The 20,223-nt window shown below is 32.3% G+C and overlaps 2 protein-coding genes across 7 annotated transcripts in view; both read right to left on the bottom strand.

Moving 5' to 3' along the window:
* Positions 1-1,185, bottom strand: part of LOC142334932 (protein MFI-like) — a 23,337-nt gene extending 22,152 nt beyond the window's left edge. The window contains exon 1 of the mRNA XM_075383261.1: positions 1,081-1,185. Coding sequence (XP_075239376.1) covers positions 1,081-1,185 — 105 coding nt within the window. The remainder of the gene's footprint in view (positions 1-1,080) is intronic.
* Positions 1,186-2,250: 1,065 nt separating this feature from the next.
* On the bottom strand, positions 2,251-16,161 carry LOC142335346 (uncharacterized). Of its 6 annotated transcripts, none has more exons than XM_075383797.1 (4): positions 15,972-16,161; positions 13,425-13,622; positions 9,581-9,945; positions 2,251-2,851 (listed from the first exon to the last, which is right to left on the bottom strand). In XM_075383797.1, exons 1-4 carry the CDS (start codon positions 16,027-16,029, stop codon positions 2,459-2,461), a joined length of 1,014 nt encoding a protein of 337 aa, XP_075239912.1. In that variant the 5' UTR covers positions 16,030-16,161; the 3' UTR covers positions 2,251-2,458. The 6 variants fall into 6 exon arrangements, with proteins under 6 accessions (XP_075239912.1, XP_075239913.1, XP_075239917.1 ...); XM_075383798.1 differs by having other exon boundaries at positions 15,975-16,161; XM_075383802.1 differs by having other exon boundaries at positions 15,985-16,161.
* Positions 16,162-20,223: the final 4,062 nt, after the last annotated feature.

Genomic DNA, 20,223 nt, shown 5'->3' with positions numbered 1-20,223 from the left:
TGGACTTCGCACTTTTTGTTTTAGCTTTGCGGCAACATGTATTTTAGTCTCAGCAAGGACAAGTCCAATCAAAGTTCCTACTCAGCAAACTTTGACATCTCTTTTAGTTTTGGTTTGGACGGATGTTTAGTTACGTGGGCGTTAAGCGTTTATGTTAAAGAAATGAGGTAAATATTTGTTGTGCTTTTTGGTGTTTTTTTATAGTCACTTTATTGAAAGGTCCCACTGATATTCAGTTGAGACCAAAGAGGACAAATATTTTGTCAGTTCTATAATAAGTGAAATAGATAAGTAACGAATGAAATAAAAGTATAAAATATCCAGTTTTTAACTTATGAATTTAATGGCTTCAATAAAAGTAACTTCGCTAATTCTGTCTAATTTGTTGCATTCTTGTGTATTTGTTGCTTCTGTGTTTGTTGTTTTTGTAGTCTAACGATTTAGTCTTACAATTGACAGATACCATTGGCATTGTAAGCTCCTATATGAAATTAAATGTGGTATTTTAAGTTGAAAGCAGTTAATTGGACTTTTGTAATTAATTGGTTTCAAAAGTTTGATTGAATTTTTGAACTTTGTCCCTTTTTACTTCATTACCCCTTTTTTCAAATTGTTACCTATTCTCATTATGAGGACATCCGATCTGCTTTCGTTTAATTGACAAGTCATTTTCTGTGTTTTAGGTTTTACCTGATGGTATTTTAACTTTGTTGCTAAGTGTTTTTAAATTCAGTTTTGAGTCAATGAGTTTTTTCCGTACTTGATGTTTTTGGTTTTGATTTTTTAGCTTGTCTTTTTTCGTAGTCCTATTAATAGCAGGTCTCTTCGGCCCTCTAATGCAGTATGAAATTATTTTAGTCATATATTTTTTTGAGTTTATAACAACTTTTTAGTTAAACACCATTTTTTGTAACAATTTTTGAATGTCTGGAAGTTTCTTCTCTTCATTTGGATTAAAATCAAGCTAAAAAGGGTTTATGAGCGCGGTCGTATCATTATATGCAAAAGCATATTAACGAGCCTCCTCGTACACAGATATAATTAAATAGTTCATATCTGAACTTTTGTGCTCTGACTTACAATGTGTCTCCTCCATGCCTTCTGAATGACTTCGGCCGCCTTGCCCCTTCTCTCCTTTAACTCGTCTTCACCACTCTTCCCCACAACCTCGGCTGCTGAGGACATATTAGATATACAGTTCTGTATAAGGTTACGTAATTCAGTTGCAATTAAGGGAGAAAATTAAGGCTTGCGCAGACATCAAAACAAAAGAGTCAGCAAAATTTTCTTAACGTTTCTCAAGTGACGATCAATTGATTTACATTTCTGAAAACTGAATCAAACTTGACAAAATCTCGCAAAAGATTCGTCTACTCGTTGAGTGTAATATGCATGTTTTCTGAAGTGTATACAAAAAGATATATTATACAATGCATAAAATGTAGAATATTGAAGACAATTAAATGTACGTTGATGAGATCTGCATGTTTTTATTTTTTGCAAAACAATAGGCGCACGTGCTCTGTTACAATCTATACAGGGAGGGGATATATTTCTCATACAATTAGGAATATCTGCTTTCTGCAAATATAAAGCGTCGCTTATATATTGTCAACCATCTTTTTGTCTACGAGAGCAAATTTGCACTTGACATTCATGCGTTCCGGTTTCCACGTGGCTATCTTATATCTGTCTCTTGGATAAAATATCATTACAAGCAAATTGAAAAATGATCATTGTATTGACATCGTATCGATGGATTTGTCAAAGTGAAAATTTTCTTTTGTGAAACTTCATGATTAGTCAACATTTACACAAAAATTGGACGCATGCTATCTATGATCGCGTTCAGGTGTTGACATCTACAGTCTGTAGAATTGACATCGACCGTCAATAAGACAAAAAACCAATAAAAACATGAATTTTTTTGACATTCCGCGTTTTGATTTAATTACTAAGAATTAACATTTGCATGTAAGGAACAATTGTGAAATGTAGTTGTGCGTAAAATGGATTAAAATTTAGAAGAGTATTACAACATCTTAATGTTCCACTCTATGCCATTGTACTGCCTCCCCTTTAGTGGGTCATTTCAGTTGTCATTAGACCGTCGGGGAGGTCCTGCAAATTCAGTTTTAGTGCGTGGGTTTAAAATGCGAAGGAGCAATTTTTATGTATCAGACCGCAATTAAGAGCCTCAATTAAGAGCTCATAGTGCGAAAGTGAAATGAGTGAAGCTGCTCAAAAAACTGTACTTCAAGATTATAAATTAAACAACATTTTCGGAAGATACCAAGTTTATTAGAGAGAATAGAAATAAATTTAAAACCCTAACACCGCATAAATACAAAATGAAGTTTTTCGTTCTCGTCCAAGCCTCAATTAACGTCGCAATTTCCTTTTTATACGTTTTGTCCTCCGCTTTCTATACCTTCAAAAAGAGTCAAATAAATCTGGTCTAAATTCCAAAATTAGTGACAGAATCGTGGGAATTGCCGTTATCTTCCCCGTTATCCGGCACAATGCGCGACTCTAACTCATCCTTTGCTACTGCCGGTTCCTCAAAATCAGACATGTCATCGTCGTCAACTAGGGGGCGACTTGAGGGATCTCGCAAATCCGAGTCGTCGCTTCTCAGCACAATTGACATGATAATGAATGTCCAGACAGTAATCATGAATGCCAGAAGAAAGTGAAGGACAAAGTCAAAGGCTACTTTGGATACTTGAACATCAACTGTTTCCTCTGCGATTGGTTCTAAGTCCAACTCGCGTTTGGTCTCGTTTACTTGGGCTACGTAGAGATCGTCAATCTCACTAGGGGTTGAATAGATATACTGGGAGAAGGCAATCTGAAATTACTAGAACTTCAATCCAGTGATTCGGAAAAATCTATGTTGATCATGCTCGATGTTGCAAAATTAGTTCACAAGTTTTTTCACTATAACAAAAGATAAGATGATTCATTATAAGACGACTCGTGCGAGCCTAAGCGTGGCACAGGAAGGTCGAACATAACCCACGCAAAAACCAGAAATTATCTAAATCATTCTTGCAAAAAGACAATCACAGAGAGAGCTGCAATTTAATGAATGTCATTTATAAGAAAGCCATACTAAGCAGTAGTCCGTGTCCAAAATTGTTGAACACATTGTATTCGCCGTTTGCTGAATTTAGAGCAAGTTTTTTGGATATAGTGATTTAAGATGCGTTGCAAGCCTTTCATTTAAAACTATTTGAACATGAATTGTTTTCTCTTTTTTGAGATTGTCCACTTACTGTGAAATTAGTTTCTCAACGTACCGTACAACGATTTTAATCGTTTTTGAAGAAACAATTTGATCGGGTAAATTTTTGGCCTAAGTTAGTCCATTCATGATATATTTTTTAGGTTTTCATCAATTTGTGATATATATTTTTTGCTTGGATATGTTATTCGACCATATATTTACCATTTTTACTAAAGTTGATGCTGAGAAGTCCCATTCGATTATCTTACAGGAAGAAGCTCTCATACTGGGAAATTTGTTTTCGTTTTTAAAACTTTAGAATTTTTATTGATATAACTCCAACAATTTTTTCCGATTGTGAATGTAAGCAGAAAAAGTTTAACTCTTTGGATTTGTATCGTACATGTAAATAAATAGCTGAAGAAAAAAAAACGAATGTCTCATATGTTCAAAAAACAGATAACGAGATGACAACAATAAAAAAAATCTGATGTCCGAAGTTTAAAAGGGAAATTTGGTTTAACTTTTACTGGATTCAAGCGATTTCAACTAGAATGGTCTGCAATCTCCAACATAGCAAAATTTCCCGCAATGAAGGTTCAAAACAGTTTAAATTCTTCAAAAACTGATTATGAATCAAAATGAAATTCGAAAAAAAATGAAAAAAAATAGATTTGACTGCAGTATTGAAAACATAACCGACTAAACGTCGGAAGAATTGCTCTCGAACGACTAGTGGGAGTTCTAATCAATTGCAGCCTGCTTAAATCGGGAGGGGGGAGGGAGGGGAGGGAGGGAGGGAGGGAGGGAGCCTAAATGGGACTAAGAAGTTCAATAATGGGCTTCAAATAACCACATTAGAGGTTAACATACACTACTGTTAAGATTTAAAGTAAAAAAATTACACCAGTTTCGGCGCACTTTTCATTTGACTTTTAGTTTTAAATTGCCACCAATTGAGTTCAGCTGCTTGAAATTGTGATTGAGAGAGAATTTTAGATCACGCGAAACGCAAGAAGTCAAGCGCGAAAAAGTTTATTGAAAAGTCAAAATTATCAAACGAAAATTTTGCATAACAAAAGACACACACTTTTACAATAATTGCTATGAACTGCTTTCAAGAGCAATTAAAAATACTATCAATTTTAGCAACAGTAATCTTTTTCTTTTTTAAAATTTCTTTTATGCTTCGTACTTAACTTTTCAAAGAGTTTTAAATTTATTTTGAACTTTCGTTATGGATTTTTTACCTGGATAGTTTGCCGACATTTTTTAAATGTGTAACTCTACCAATTGTAAATTAAACATCTATTTTTAAGGCCTTCATTAAAAATTGTTGCCATTAAATTGAATCTGAGTCAGTTTAATTTTTAGATTTTAAATAAAATTTTCAAATTTTTTTATAGTCAACTTATTTTGTGCTTTTTGAAAACCAGTTGTATCCCATTTTTATGTTTAATGTTTACTCTACTAAAGTCTTTCACTCAGTGTCTGAATAACTTATTTAATACACAATTTATAAAAAACGCCAGAAACTGGCATACTTTTTTTAAGAAGAAAAGAAATTCATTTCCTTTGTTTTTTAAGGTTGCGCATAGATCCAAAAAAATTTTACATTGAAGTACTTAAAAGCAAAACTGTTTAATACACCCCGACCGACGTTAAGAGCATACAAGAGTCGTCAGAGATTTCAAAAATGAAAAAAACAACGAAAAAGAAAGATAATAAGAAATTTCAAAAGCTGTCATTTTACCTTCAATTACCCTACTCATTACATAATTAATTGTTTTTAAATACTCTGAGATGAGAGGTGGTAGTGGCTGTGTGTCCATGCGGAGTAGGAGAGAGCAAGAGAGCGAGAGAAGAGAGAGAGGGTGTTAATTTTGTGGGTTTTAGCTATTTTTGGGATTTAAACGCTAAACTTTATAATGTTTCGTCACTCTTATCTTTCCAGAAAGCTTAGAATAATTTCCATTCGGCCTTGAGAGAAAATATCGACCTGCAATATATTTCACTACATGTTCTTTGACATTGTCAGAACAGTAATCGGATCTGAGGTATTATAATAGTTGCCTGATTTGTAACTGCACAATTAACTTTGAAATTTCTTATTATGTAATCCTATTGGGTTATCCCAACAGGGGAAACAAACGGGACAGAGGTTTTCTTTCAAGTCATATTTCCACGTCAATCTCATGCATTGCTAAGCATAAAAGATAAAAATGAGCATTCTGAAGCTCTTAAATTGTTGTTTAATTGATCTCAGTAACTGTTTAATTTTTGAGAAAGAAGAATTTGACAAAGAGAGAAATAAATAAAATCCTTCAAGAATTTATGAGCTGGTGATCATTCGAGCTAGATTTGCAGTTTATTGAACAAAAATTTTCAGAAAACAGCTTAAATTTTGTAAACTTACTTTTCGTTTACACGTTTAATGCGTTAATAAAGAACTCGGAAATAATATCAAAAAATATTTGAGGTTATACAAGGAATTGAATGTAACAATTTAGTTCATCTGGCGATTCTTTTTTAACAAATGCGAAAAAATATTGTGACAAAAAATGAACTGTAACACTAAAAATTCCATAGACAACCTAAAGATATTTCCAAAACTGCCAATTTGTAATATATTATTTAAACAAGGAGGCTCGGTAATGTGCGTACGCACATAAGATTCCGACTCCATTCATCCACATTCCTGACTTAATTGGCTGCCAAATGATGCAGAGATAGAAAACTTTCAAAAACATACATATCATTCCATAAACAACCAATGGAGTACAATAATGCCATCCTAAGGGGCCGTTGGACGTAGCTGATAGTTGGACTACTAGAAAAGACAATAACAAATATCAAACAACAAACATTATTTACGACGAAAACTCGATATCTATGATAAATGGAATCATAGCAAAATCATCAAACTTGAACACGATAAAACCTAAAGGCAACAACTTAACCTATATTTCAATAGAAAAAAAGATGCAACTGGTTAACAGGTCGACAAAAAAGAGCAAAGAGGTGCGAAGTTAAAAAAAAAACGTTTCTTTTTTGAAAATATTTAATTTCACCGTTATCAATGTCATCAGATATCAACTGAAATCCCTAAAATGTTCATTTAAATCTGCATAGGAAGCAATTGAGACAAATCATCCAATGTTCAATTGTGCAAATTTTAAAAACCAATGGGAACTACGATTTTTGTAAAAATACTACGATTTCAAATAAAAAGAAAACAAAAATGCTATAGAACGTAAAATAAAAAAAACTCAATGTTTTTTTATGAAATCTCATAGTAAGAGAAGTAACAAAGCCGAAATAAAATTTTGAAGCTAAAATTGTTATGGAGATTAAATTATAGTTCACTGGAAACGGGTTGCGACCTGTGTTTACAATGAATGCGCTACAAATCGACCGAAGAACTACTTAAAAAAATGACAAAGCTCAAAAACCCAAACGTGTTTTTGAAAACAAATATTTTCAAAAGTCATATCAGTTTTGAAATTTCAACAAACTGCGATGGATTAGGTTGCAAAAATCCAGAAAGCCGGTTGGGCCTGTGAATAATGAGACTAAGTCGCAACCCCACAAAAAACAACAAATATATCAAGAAGCCAAAACTTCAAACAATTTTAAAAGATCACATTGTTCGAGGCACTATGATTACAAGATAGTACCTGGAAAACGATATATGGTCACTTTTCCTCATCTTAACATCAAAGAGGCTTCCGTATAAAGGGACTACGTAGACATGACAACAAACAGAAACTCAAAAATAGAGCAGTACAGAAATTTCGAAAGTTTTTAATGAATTAATGGTCAAAGTAATCAGTCACAACATATAACCCAGCCAAAAAAATTTTTGAATCAACAAAAACAATTGAGAGTACTAAGTAGTGAGATTGGTTACGAAAATGAAAGCAAAAAATATACAGTTGAAAATTTTTTTTAATTTTATTTTCAAAATCATTAAAACAAAGAGCTATAAACTGAAATCTTGAACTATGTGAGATGTACTTGAGATACACAAGCAATTAGGATCAAAAAGATATCTGGAATATGGCGTACCACAACAACAAAAAGAAAGACAAACACAGGGAGAAACAAAAAATCCATAAAATTTTGCGAGATAACTTTGTATCAGCCCAGAAATCATAAACTACATAACAAAAACAATAAACATATCGAGATACACCTTTTTGCAACATTGTGCTTTTTGCCTACTATGCTTTCATTCTGTTGGATTTGTCACTAGTGAGATAATTCGACAAGGAAACAAATGAACTCATAAAATATGCAATTATGCTAAAAAAAAAAATGAGAACGCGTAGTATCAGAACAAAGAGAACATCAATTGAAGGTAAAACTGTTACGGACATTAGTTTACAACACAAAATAAATTGGTTTATGCCTTTTTTTTTACTGAGATTGAGCCCGAAGTTGAGAGAAATAAGATAAAATAATGGCAAGTTCAAAAATTAACCGATAATTTCTTAAAACAAATATGTTCAAGGTCATAGCAGACATTAGATAACAACTGAAAAAATAGTCTAGGTTCATTCATACCTCCTAAAAATTAACTGGATCCTTCACAGGGGACAATAAGTCATTGGGCTACAAAAAAGATAACAAATGAAAGCAAAATTCAAGAAGTACATAAAAAATTTTTATGCTAAAACAATTGGTAAAAGCCATAAAAATCAAGAGTTTAACTCTGAAACAGCAATATAATCTGGTTGGGCCACATTTTTGCAGATACTATTTGTCAATAGTTGATCCCTGATGTGAGTTTCTGGCAAGTAAGGAAAATTATATAAAAAACATTTACATAACGGAAATATTTTAAAAATTCGCGCCCCATGAAAATCAAAACTTTTTATTGTTAGGATACATGGCGAGATCAAGATCGACTCAGATGTTGCTTCGCAAGAACAAAATGCTCATTTCTTCAAGTAGTTCAATTTTTAACAAAGTTTTTTGGTTTGTCAAAATAAAAATGCTTTTGTATAATTATCGAGTATAAAATTGAAAAAAAAATTGGCAAAATTATAATTTCGAAAGACTCTCAGTGCATGTCGGTGTGTAGCTAACTCGTTTTTGAGTTTAAAAAAATATGGTCGCAGTTTTAAGGTATTTACTTCAAGCATATTTGAAGCAAGTGTTCTAAAACAACAAATTTGGTCCCAAAAAAGTCCTATTTTGAAGAATTTGGCTTAAATTTTAGCCAAAAAACTCAAATCGAACAATTCAACAACCCTCCTCTATCTTCAGAGATAAAATCAATAATACTACAGTTAACAATTTTAACAAAATTTATCAAAATGGTCAAAAATTAGGTCAAAAAAACCGAAAATGTGAATAAAAGCAGCTGAATTACGTCCAATATTCACAAAACTTTAAACCTCGATAACTCCCTATGAAGAGCGATCATTGAAAAAGTCTTTTTAAATCCATATTCTACGCTGGACGGGCTTTTTATTGATACCACTCACATTTCTCGACGATGATCATATCGATCGGCCAAAATTGTCGGAACAAAAAAAACTCATTTGAGTATATAGTTCCTCCCCCACTAAAGTGGGTCGGAACAATAAGCGAACATTTCAAACCAAAATTAAAAGCTTTCGAGTTCATATTTCCTTTGGTTTTGAAGAAGTGGTAGTAATTAAAGGTTCACATTATTTTAAACTGCCATATTTAATAACCGATGTTTAGAGGTTTCCTTATTGAAAGCACTAATCGAAACTAGTCCAAAAAGCTGTCAAAAATTGAGGTTCAAGTTAGTGACATCTTTTCAAAATATTTCATTTTTCTGTTAGTCTTCTACTAAGAATTAACAATTTAACTGACGTAATGAGGTGATGCACTCACATAGGAGCATATATAAATGCTTTTCAAATTTTAGAGAGTTTTTTAAAATTCACGAAAAAAAAAACAAGCTTTTTAAAAAACTCCAGGAAACTTTTGTATGTTTGTTCTTTCTACGGCAATTTCCATCTTGCTAATTGATAAAATGAACCTGAACTGGATTAATGTTTATAATACTTTGTATTCGGATTTTTAACTGATGAAGAAATACGTCTTGACGATTTTTCAGATAAAACATCTGCCTTTATTTCTCTTGAGGTTCAAAAAGTGACGTTTCAATATATCCACCTGCAGAAAATATGGATCCTACATTTTTTTTCCAGCAAGAAATTATTTATTTTCCAGAAATCACAGAACGATAACTTGTTTCAGATTGCAAACGGTTATCTTCACAGGTCTTTGTAATAATTTGTAGAGAAAAGGTTTTTCACTATTTTGAATTCATTTTGCAACTTTGCAATTAAATAGTATTTCCAAACTTACGTGATAGAACCAAGTGCCGTGTAGAATCATAGTTGCATTTCTAATAATCAGCACACTAGAATTGTTCACACTCATAGACTGTAACAGGAAGGCGGATCCTTGCACGAATGCAAGGAGAGACCAACACATAGTCATGCAGCTGTTCTCTCTCGATTCTATGAAGTGGAATGCGAAGTATGACTCCACGAAGGAGGCCACTGCGTAGGAGACCATTGTGAGCTTGCGGTCTATTTTGTTGGACAGAATGCACGCGCATTCACAGAATGATGCAAACATGTAGAAACAGTACATGAGCATCTCTTGGCTGTCTTGTGATCGGAGGAAGGTGTTTGTTTTGGAGGTTGTTAGGATCTCCATCAAAATTCCTACAGCATATAAAAAATATTTAAGGACTCACAAAAACATACAATATATAATCATCGTAATTTTTCGCAAACTTTTATGTATACAATATAATTATTGTGATTTTCCTCTAATTTCTTATGGTGAAATATTACAAGACGGTGTTTGCACTATATAATGAGATGGCTGAAAAAAACTTTCAGATTTCTTCGTTTCAGTTTCTCAATTAAGAAATAAAGTATTTTTCAGGTAATTTAACTGAACCGTGAAATGGCACCTAATGTTTTTTTGAACGCCGCCTTACTTATACAATGTGATACAAAATTTAGCTACAAATTTAGTTAGAACGCAGGCGCTGATTATAATCAAATCAATGTGAAGCTTGATTTCGCTAATCGTTTCAATTCCAGGTAGTTATTCAACACAACAGACAAAAGTTATAGAAATTTGATAAAAGTCAATGCGCAATTTTGATCAAAATGGATGATTTTTCCATAAACAGCTAACAATTCCATTGATTTTTCCATTTTGACTGAAAATCCAAAATAACAGAACTAAAATCCAAAATAACAGGTAGTAGCATAATTTAAAGCAACGCTTCTAGAAAGAAGATCAGCACTTCTATAATAATGATATTTCATTGGGCTCATTAAAACTAAAGATCATTGAAATTTGATATGAAAACGCTTTCAAACAGTAGCAATGAAAACTTAAAAAAGAAAGGAGGCAAATGTTTTTGTGGAATTTAGAGTGTCATGCTATCACAGAGAAATTGATGAAATTCATATCAGACATCAATAGACATCAATAAAAGGAGCCTAACTAATGAGCAGGCAACTGGTTTTAGATTATTGTGCACATTAGTTGACTGACTTGCTGCATTTTGCATTCAAGTTCAAATATCGTTCAAAGAATAATTGGTGTACAAGTACAAAAATAGTTCCAACACAAATCACTCAGTAAAGTAACTGACGCCACATTAGAGCGCAGATGTGACCAGCCATTATAAAGACTACGAGACAACAAAAACAAGAAAATCAAATAACAGCATAAAAACTTTTGCATCTGAAACTCATTGCTCATTTTTTGATCAAATAACTATCCAACAAAGTCAAAAAGGCATCAAATAAAACGAAAACTAAGCAAACTAAATTGTACTTCATCAGAAAAAAATGAGAACAGTTTACAATGAGACCCAGTAACAAGTAGAAAAAAAACCAAAACGGCAAAGTTAAAAAAAACGTTTATATTTTGTGAAAAAATTAGTTTTAAATACTAAGAAGCCTTGGATATCAACTGAAAAATTTAAATATGTTCATTTTCATATGAAGACATATGAGGACATTGAGACCTGGCATTATCCAGAATATGTCGCGCATCTACAGTAACAAACAACAAATGCTGATGAAAAATAAACATTCATTTAAATTTTGCACCAAAACGGATTTGTTAAGCCCATTGCGCACTTGTGATTGATAAACCTCTTTGGAATTTTCGTTTTGTAATCAACATAAAAAAAACAAAAAAAACTAAAATAATTATTAAAAAGAGAATCCGAATTAAAAATTACAATCCGAATTATTTTTGGACTCAAAAACTCAAGGTTTAGATCAAAACAAGCCTTGCTATTACTGTTCGTCCACTAGGAACACTTAATTGTTCGATCTATTATGAGTATGGATAATTTGACAAAAGAGTCAATAACTGAAAAGTAAAGATATTTTTGGATAATTATCAAGTTAAACTAGCAAAAAAGCAACATTTTAATTCCGGAATGCTCTAAAAAAAAGTACAGCTAGCCGTCTTTGGTGATAACGCTGATGGTGATTCAAAAAGCTGGAATTTTGAAGAATTTTAGCATAACCACTGAATCAAACAGTTCAAGAGCATTGTTCTATATCCAGCGGTGTTCCAAAAAGAACTTCAATTATTTATCAAAAACTTATTTGAGTATATATTTCCTCCCCCACTAAAGTGGGCCGGACAAAATTGTATTTTTCTCACCCAATTCTTAAACGGTAATTATTACAACTTTTTCAATCAGTTTTCATAATATTTTGAGGTGCTCAATGGTAGTTTTGAGTTTAAGTGCCGCATCAGATAACGAATAACAGCAGACGCAAGCAGTTTATTTCAAATAGCTCAAACTATGGTTTGAAGTTTTTCGAAACTAAATGTAGTGCTCTTTTTTGTTCAAAATGCAGAAACAAAATTTTGTATATCTATTGTTTTTCTTGTTTTTATGCAAACTCAATTTGTCCGAAAAGTAAAGCAATAAAAGTTGACTGGAAAGGTAACGTAGTGTTCATCCTCTTTAGTATCAGACGGTACCCATAAAAGTGTCTAAGAATATCTCACATGGCACCGTAAAGAAATACTCAAATATTTACCATAAAAAAATCTTTTCATTTAACTTTCCTACTAACAAAAAAACAACAGAATAGTTATTCACTCAAAAAAAAACAATTCATAGAACCAAAAAAGTAGTATTTTAATTTACGGAAGTGCAAACAAAGTATCATTAACATATTGCAACATCGGCGAAAATTTTCCGCCCCGATAAGCTTTTGGTTTGCCAGAAGTTTGGGATCATATAGAGCAAAATGTCAAGGATGTTTGAGTAGCTGGTGTTTGAGCTCCTTAGATTTTTCTCTAAAACCACGTGAGCATCCTAGCAAGGATTCTATTTTAGTCATTACAGATGAAAAAGTGATCAATCCATTAAACAGTACTGGCGAAGTGAGACAAACTATTTGAGAGAAGTTACCGGGTTAACTAAAGAAAATTTTATATGTTTGCATTAGAACAGTACACAATACTTAAGAAGTTTTCGACTTCAATAAAAGTAAAAAAAAATAATTAAAAAATGTGTATTTTTATTATGAATTATTCACAAAAAATATTGAAAAGAATTAAACCAATTTTTTCGCGACGACTGATTTTTTCACTGTTTTTCAATTTTAAAGTTCTTTTCTGAAATGGGTCACACCTTCTTCCACTAAAAATCTAAAAACGTGGATAGAAAAGTGAAGCTTAGCGAGCTCGATTACCTATTAAAACTTCGTTAAACGTTTTTCATTCACATAAACTTTGTTAATATCCATCATGCTAGACTCTTGAGCAGCTGTGAACCGTTGTATAACATGCATTATGCCTCTTCGGCATCCGCCACGTACAATTAACCACTGTATCATATTAACTGATTATAATGATATCCCTGTTGTCTCACTGAAAACTATTATTACAAGGCTTTTTTTTTATCACAGAAACAACAATGCCGTTCTTGAAATATACCTCATAACAATCAACGGATCTTTCCGTCCCCCCCCCCCCCCCCAGTGCGTTATGCTCCCCTATTTAACGCGTCATTGAATAGTAAGTCATTATGTAAAAATATGGCACGTGCGTCCGGGGGTCTGCAAATAATATGTACCCACTAAGCAAGGGGGGTTGGGGGATCCCAGTCAACTATGCACGATGAAACTCAGTAATAATGTTTTACCTATGATACATAGTAGGGTGCGGGAGAAACTCTCAAGTGGGAATAGAACTCCCTTGACAGTAATGGTCACACTCTGACACAGTCCACTCTCTATTGTCTTCCCAGTCAACTGGAGATAAAAGCTGTTTAGACAGGCTAAGAAACCCAAGCACAGAAACACTGTTCCAGGGTACACGTAATCCAGTTCGTCTGACATGGCTTACAAATCCAGTCGATGTCGTGACTTCATCAATCGAATTCAGGATTTTCATCTACTTTGTTCAAAACTTCCTTATGGACAACTTCGATATCATAACCAATTTTCATTCAAAAGAAATAAAAGGTGGAAACATTAACTGAGTTTACATCTATTTAAATTTTGGAACAAAAGAAAGAAATTATTGAAAAAAAACGAGGTTTAAAAAAAATTTTCTTCAATTATTTGCAAAAAAGATTTTCTGCGACAACCTTAAAAAAAAACGTTAAGAGAAAGTGAACCAAAAATTGAGGGTTTAAGAGTTTAGCAAAAATCCGGTTTAGCAAAACACATTTGAAGTGCTCTCTTACGCTATTTTGCTGAATTTAACGCAGTATTTAATTTGTTGTAAATGAGCAATATTTCTATCACAGTTGATTTGGTTCCAGTAAACAATCGGTTTATTTTGAAAATGAAGAAAAAATCAAAAGAATTAAGAAAATTAAAAGAATAGAATCAAAATTAAAAATAAAAATAAGAATAGAATCAAAATTAAAAATAAAAATAAGAATAGAATCAAAATTAAAAGCCGCCAGAACCTAGTTTTTTGAACGACTTTTTGATAAGCTCGAATCCCTTTTGAGCTTTATTTCTTTTTCTTCATCCTGTTTAATTTGTTTTATTTGATTCTTTTTGAAAACAAAAAAGTTTCTGGCCTGATTTTGATATGTTTGCAGTCAGATCAAATATTACCCGTTCATTTTAGAGTGATTCCCCGTGAGAGATTAAAAGACCGTCGATTTTAAGTTCTTCAATGAAAAGAGCTCAGCAAATAAATGTTTGTTAAGAAATTGGTTGTTTTGCACAATGAGTCGAGCAAGATTTTCTTTTGACTCTAACCTGGCCGCCCAAATTTTGTGTAATTATATTCATCAATGACACCTTCAAATTATTTATTTTTTTCAAAATTTGAGATCTGGAAAATACGTTTGGATCAACCAATTCTGTTGGACCTCACACTTTTTTCTGAAAAAATTGGCTATCAGAACTCAAACGATATATGACCATCATCATCTTCAATCAGTACCTCAAGAGCGCAATTTCTCATTGCTTTTTTTTACAATTTGATTTAAAAAAAGTTATATTGCTATAAGTTTTTGAGCACTAGCTTAAAAAGTGCTATAAATTACTGACAAAGATGCTTTCTTCTGAGGTCTTCCATTAATTTTATTGCTTGGCAACCTCATGATAAAGTTATGTCTTAATAGAAGTATTGATCAGCAGGACTAGCTCAATGATAGCTGTGAACAAATTTGAGTGTTAGCCTTGTGCATTGTGTTTAGTTTAGAATTCAACTTCTCTTGACTCCAATTTTTCAAAAAAAAAACAATATTTAAAGCAACATGAAACTGAAAATTATCGTAAAATTATAAGAAGTTATTTTCGACAAATCATTATTTAATTTTTTTAAAATTTTGTTCTTGTAGTTACAAAGAAGGATGTTCTAAAAGACCTCTGTTTATTTTTAGCAGACGTTTTAGGCCTATACTTAAAGTTTTTCACGAAAAAAAATGATTCTTTCTATTTTTAGGCTTGGCACTTAATAACAGATTTAAACTAATTTACCTGCATTACAAATTGTGATAACTCCTCGAAAAAAAAACAAAAATGAAAAAAAATCTTTTTAATTTTGAATTCTACGATGGACCAGCTTTTTAATGATACCACTCACTTTTCTCTGCGACGAATATATCGATCGGCCAAAATTGACTGAACAAAAAAAACCCGTTTGAGTATATAGTTCCTCCCCCCCACAAGTGGGGTCGGAACAATAATGACATCATACTATCCTGGTTTTAGAAATTGTTAGGTCAAGAATACCTACCATTGTTTTAATTAATAAATGATTTTCATTCTTAGTATCGATGCAAAATGAGTTTGAATAAGATATTTTCTGTGAATCCTGAATTATTCTGATTATTGGCACTGAGTACGTAATAGGCAAGAATTAACAATTTGGTAATAGAAGGCAGTAAATATGGATCTATCTAGCAACTTAAAAAATCAAATTACTAAGCTATTTCTTAAAAAGCTGTATTAGATATTTAGTGATTTTTTATCTGGCAGTTATAAGAACAAGAAAAAAGTAACCAAAGCTAAAATTATTCACACTTCCGTCAGCAAAAATTCAGCAAAATGTTAAAATTTAGCGTGTAATATAGCGACGTGTAACGTAACTGTCAGAAGTTAAAAGGAAAGCTCTTTGTATCATATTTAAAAAAGCAAATTTACTCGTGAAATTTGTGCATTTTTCCGCAGTTGAACGGCTCTGCTGTTCTAATACATACCAAAATTTATTCAGAAGTCGCGACAACTGAAAATCACAGCAAGATCCATTTCAGTTCGTAGTTTCATTGTGGAAATTAGCATATATGGCGTGAAGAGAAGATAAATTTAATAAATTTACTATAAGTCAGGATAACTAAACAAAGTTGTTGTAGTGTAAACTGGACGACGATAGTCTTTTTCCAATGCAACACGATAAAATAAGCATTGTCAGCGTTGCCCTAAATTTTTGTAAATCAGAATGAAGATGAAATTCCACGTTTTGTGCAAAAATGAGTAGTAGTGTTCTATTTGTTTATATTTGCACTTGCCTCAAGTTTAATATTACTAATTTGTGCATGAAAACACAGAAGTATAGAGAAAATAAGATAAATACATGCTCTCACTTAAATATTCTGTTTTTCATATCTCAAACAGTTGAATATAATTTACCCATGAAAATTGAGGTAATGTCCTTTTTAATCATAGCAAAAAAATTGCCAAGATAAAACATTAACTATTAATTGCCAAAATTAGTTTTCGGTGACTGTCTGCTTCCCAACAAACCCCTTCTCTTGATTGGCTAGTTGTGAGTATGGTAGACCCAAAAGTTTTAAATTGAGATGATATTTTCCCCGGAGTAACCAATATGAGTAGTTCAGTACTGCACTTTCAGACTGTCTTTAAGATTTTTCAGGTTTATGATTGCAACAAAATGTACACTTCTGATTCAGGGAATATTTTGAAAATAAGTTGAAATTCTCATGAATAACTGCATCTTGCTTCATCAAAAGCATATTTCTTACTCGGCCAAGTAAATGAAAGTAATTTAGTCAACTTGATAAAGTCAGGTCAATTACAGGTGTCGACGTAATAGTCTATGTCAGTGTTTAAGTTTAATGTCGGTTCGTCGCAATTTTGGGGATGCACCTGATTGGCATTCAACACTCAAATTATTCTCTCAATTACTGTCACCTGAGTTTGAAAGGTAATATCGTATCAATTTTTTAATCTCCCGCTCATTAGAGAAAAAAAGTTTTGTCCATATCTTATGATGCTACTCCCCTCTTAATTGTTGACATATAATTTTAATTATGCTTACATTGGATGCTTGAAAGGAACTAGCAAGAATTTCAAAGCGATCTGGAAAAAGTTTAGTAAAATCAATAAACATGCTTTGGGTCACTGATCATATTTTCACTAAGTTTCTATTCATTTTCTTAAATATTTCTTCAAATATTTCTTTTAACTTTGTGAACTTTCAATATTTCTTTTAAATTTGTGAACTTGCGCAGGACCTCCTGCGCAAGTTCACAAATTATATTTCGAATTTAAAAGTGAGGCAATCATAGAGCGTAACCAAGAGAAAGATGCCTTCATGACGGCAATAAAGGCTTTTGATCATTTAGTTTTTGGGGTTCATGGAAAAATGTGAATGATACTTCAATTGAAAAAGTTAACTTCATCGCATTACAACTGTTAGCATTGCTTTTGCCAGTTAGGCAAAACTTATCTGTGACCTTGAAATGTGAATCTGAAGATCAGATTCAGTGTTTCATTTCGTTAATCTGAAGATCAACGAAATGAAACACTGAACGGTTCGCAAATTCTTACTATGTGATATCATCTTTGCTATAGTTCTATGTTAATTAATAAATGTTTATATGATATCTGACGCGGCCGCCCACAAAAGAATAGTAGGATTATTTACCGCCGTTCTTTCCTATGCAACTAATCTCACGTTGTAAGAAAACCAAAAAAAGTAGGGTCCTCATTATTGAGACAGTGGTCGCTTTCAAAGCCGGCGCATGCAGTTTTTTTTAAGTTGCTAGTTCTGATTGCATTTCTAAAAATTGATATGAAATAAAATTAAACTAATTAAGAAGATTACGCAATTTGACGAGGATAGCGTTCTAACCAGCGCTCTATTCGTAAGTCATGCACAGAATTGTACTGAATCTAACTGATGCTGTATCAATTGAATGCAATACAATTCTATGTATAACTTGAGTTGTGTTTTTAACGGTTTTACATGTCTTTAATCAAATAAAATTTTTGTTTCGAGCTTTCTGAAACGTCTGACAACTGTGCTTGAAGGAAAATAGTTCAAAAAATCTGTTTTCATACCTGCAATTCAATTTGTTAAGTGTAACTAAGTAAATTAGACGAATGCGTTTGAAGGAAATCATAACATTTTTTGACTTCTGGTCAAAAGGTAACCCATGAGAATTGTCTGTTACTACAAATCACAAAATAATTTAGTCAGTCGTTCCATTGCTATGTTTTAATTCCTATATCCCTACAGTAATCATTCAAAAAAAGAAATTCCAGCTTAAATTCGGATCTATTTTGTTTTGGACCCCCAGTTTAGTGGGCTTATATTTTTTACGCCCCCCAGCCGCACGTGCTAATTTTCTACATGGTAATGTGCTACATAACAGCATAAAATTTGTAACTGGAGGGCGTAAAAACACTGGTAGCCCGAAACAGAATAGATCCTTAAACTCTATAAAAATTAATTGTTCCGACCCCCACTTTAGTGGGGAGGGAGGAACTATATACTCAACTGGGTTTTTTTTGTTCAGTCAATTTTGGCCGATCGATATATTCATCGTAGAGAATTGTGAGTGGTATCATTAAAAAGCCCGTACAGTGTAGAATACGGAATTAAAAAGATTTTTTCAATTTTCGTTTTTTATAGGGAGTTATCGAGGTTTAAAATTTTGTGAACATTCGACTGTTTTTGTTAACATTTTCAGCAATTTTTGCTAAAAATTGGCACAATTTCGCTAATAAAATTTAAAATATGTTAAAATTTTTTAACAAAAGAGTGTTGTTGTCACCATTAGAGATAGAATAGAGTTGCTGAATCCTTTGATTGAAGTTATTTTGGCTAATATTTTTGATAAATTTTTCAGAATTCGAACTTTTTTCGTCAAAAATGGCATAAAATGTGTTTTTTGTCCAATTTGTTAAAGTTTGCCGGACGTAGTGACCTAGAAACCTCCGCACAGACTCCCTAATCCACAAAAGAGCGCTAGTTGCAATCAGGCGCCGTATGAAAGTCTTCTGGAATTAAAATTTTGCCGTTTTTAGCAGATTTAACTCGATAATTATACAAAATGCATTCTTGTTTTTTTTTGATTTTTGAAGAATTTCACTAACAATTGGTCTAATTCGCAAGCACTTAAAACACTTTTTTGGTTTGCTGGCTGCGCGACAAACTCAGGAAAAGGTTTGATATTATCATGGATTCTCAGAATCGGAAACTTTTTTGTTTTTATTTTGGTGCAGCCTTTTTTCAAAATTTTTTGCTTTGCTTTTTTTAATATAAATTACTGAAATATCTTTTATTCACGGCTCACTTAATGACAGCTGCATTTTACGTAAACTTTAGGCCAAATCTAGAAAGTTTGTTTTCAGAGAACCAAAGGGTTTTTTGGCTTTGAGGGAGAGTTTTAGCAAAATTTAACTGAGTTCCTGTCTTTTTCCTTCAATTGTTTTTATTTTGGCAGTCTAATTTATTAACCTAACCACTCAAAGATCTGAAAAGCTTCCTTTGGAGGTGTAACAGAATTTTTTCTATTCATTCGGTTTTTACCTAGTGTCTCTTATGTTATTAAAATTGTTTGTTTTAAGGAAACTTCTGTGATTTTTTTAACTTATCAGTTTTTTATTTTTTTTGGACAACATTTTGCTTTTTCTCAGTGTGTACAGGTCAAAATTTCCCCATTCTAAAATACAAATTGATTTTTTCGCCAATTTTTTTTAACATAAGCTATTGTTGCTCTTGTTACTACGAGTTTTCAAACAAAATTTTGTGATTTTTGTGAATAATTGCCCATTTTTGCTGTTTTTTTGTATCTTTGGTAAATTGTCACATTATTTAACAGTCTAACCTAAAAAATCTTTACATCATTTGGAACTGAAAATATTTGTTGTTTTTTAACATGGTTTTAAGGGCTGCGACACCGTTTCTTCCAGAATTTGATAGATTTTTTTTGACCTTTATTTGTTGTTAATTTTTGAGATCATATGCCAAATATTGGGTAATTAAAAGTCTCAGTGGCCAACCATTGATACACAGATGAAATTATTAACTGATATCAGTGAATATCCAATGGCTTTTTTTACTTTCGAATTAAATTTCTTAAAAAATGAGTACAGTATTCTTCAACTTATGCCTTTTTGTTCTGGTTTGTGTTTTTTTTTCGTATTTTACAATGTATCATTTTCGTAACTTAGCCTCCATATTTAGTGCTCATTTTATTGTTTTTAAGAACCAGACAATAATTTTTC

The sequence above is a fragment of the Convolutriloba macropyga genome, chromosome 2 (genome assembly GCF_964194025.1).
Source record: "Convolutriloba macropyga chromosome 2, txConMacr16.3, whole genome shotgun sequence".
Taxonomy (NCBI): Eukaryota; Metazoa; Xenacoelomorpha; order Acoela; family Convolutidae; genus Convolutriloba; species Convolutriloba macropyga.
This window is presented reverse-complemented; position numbering and strand designations above follow the sequence as displayed.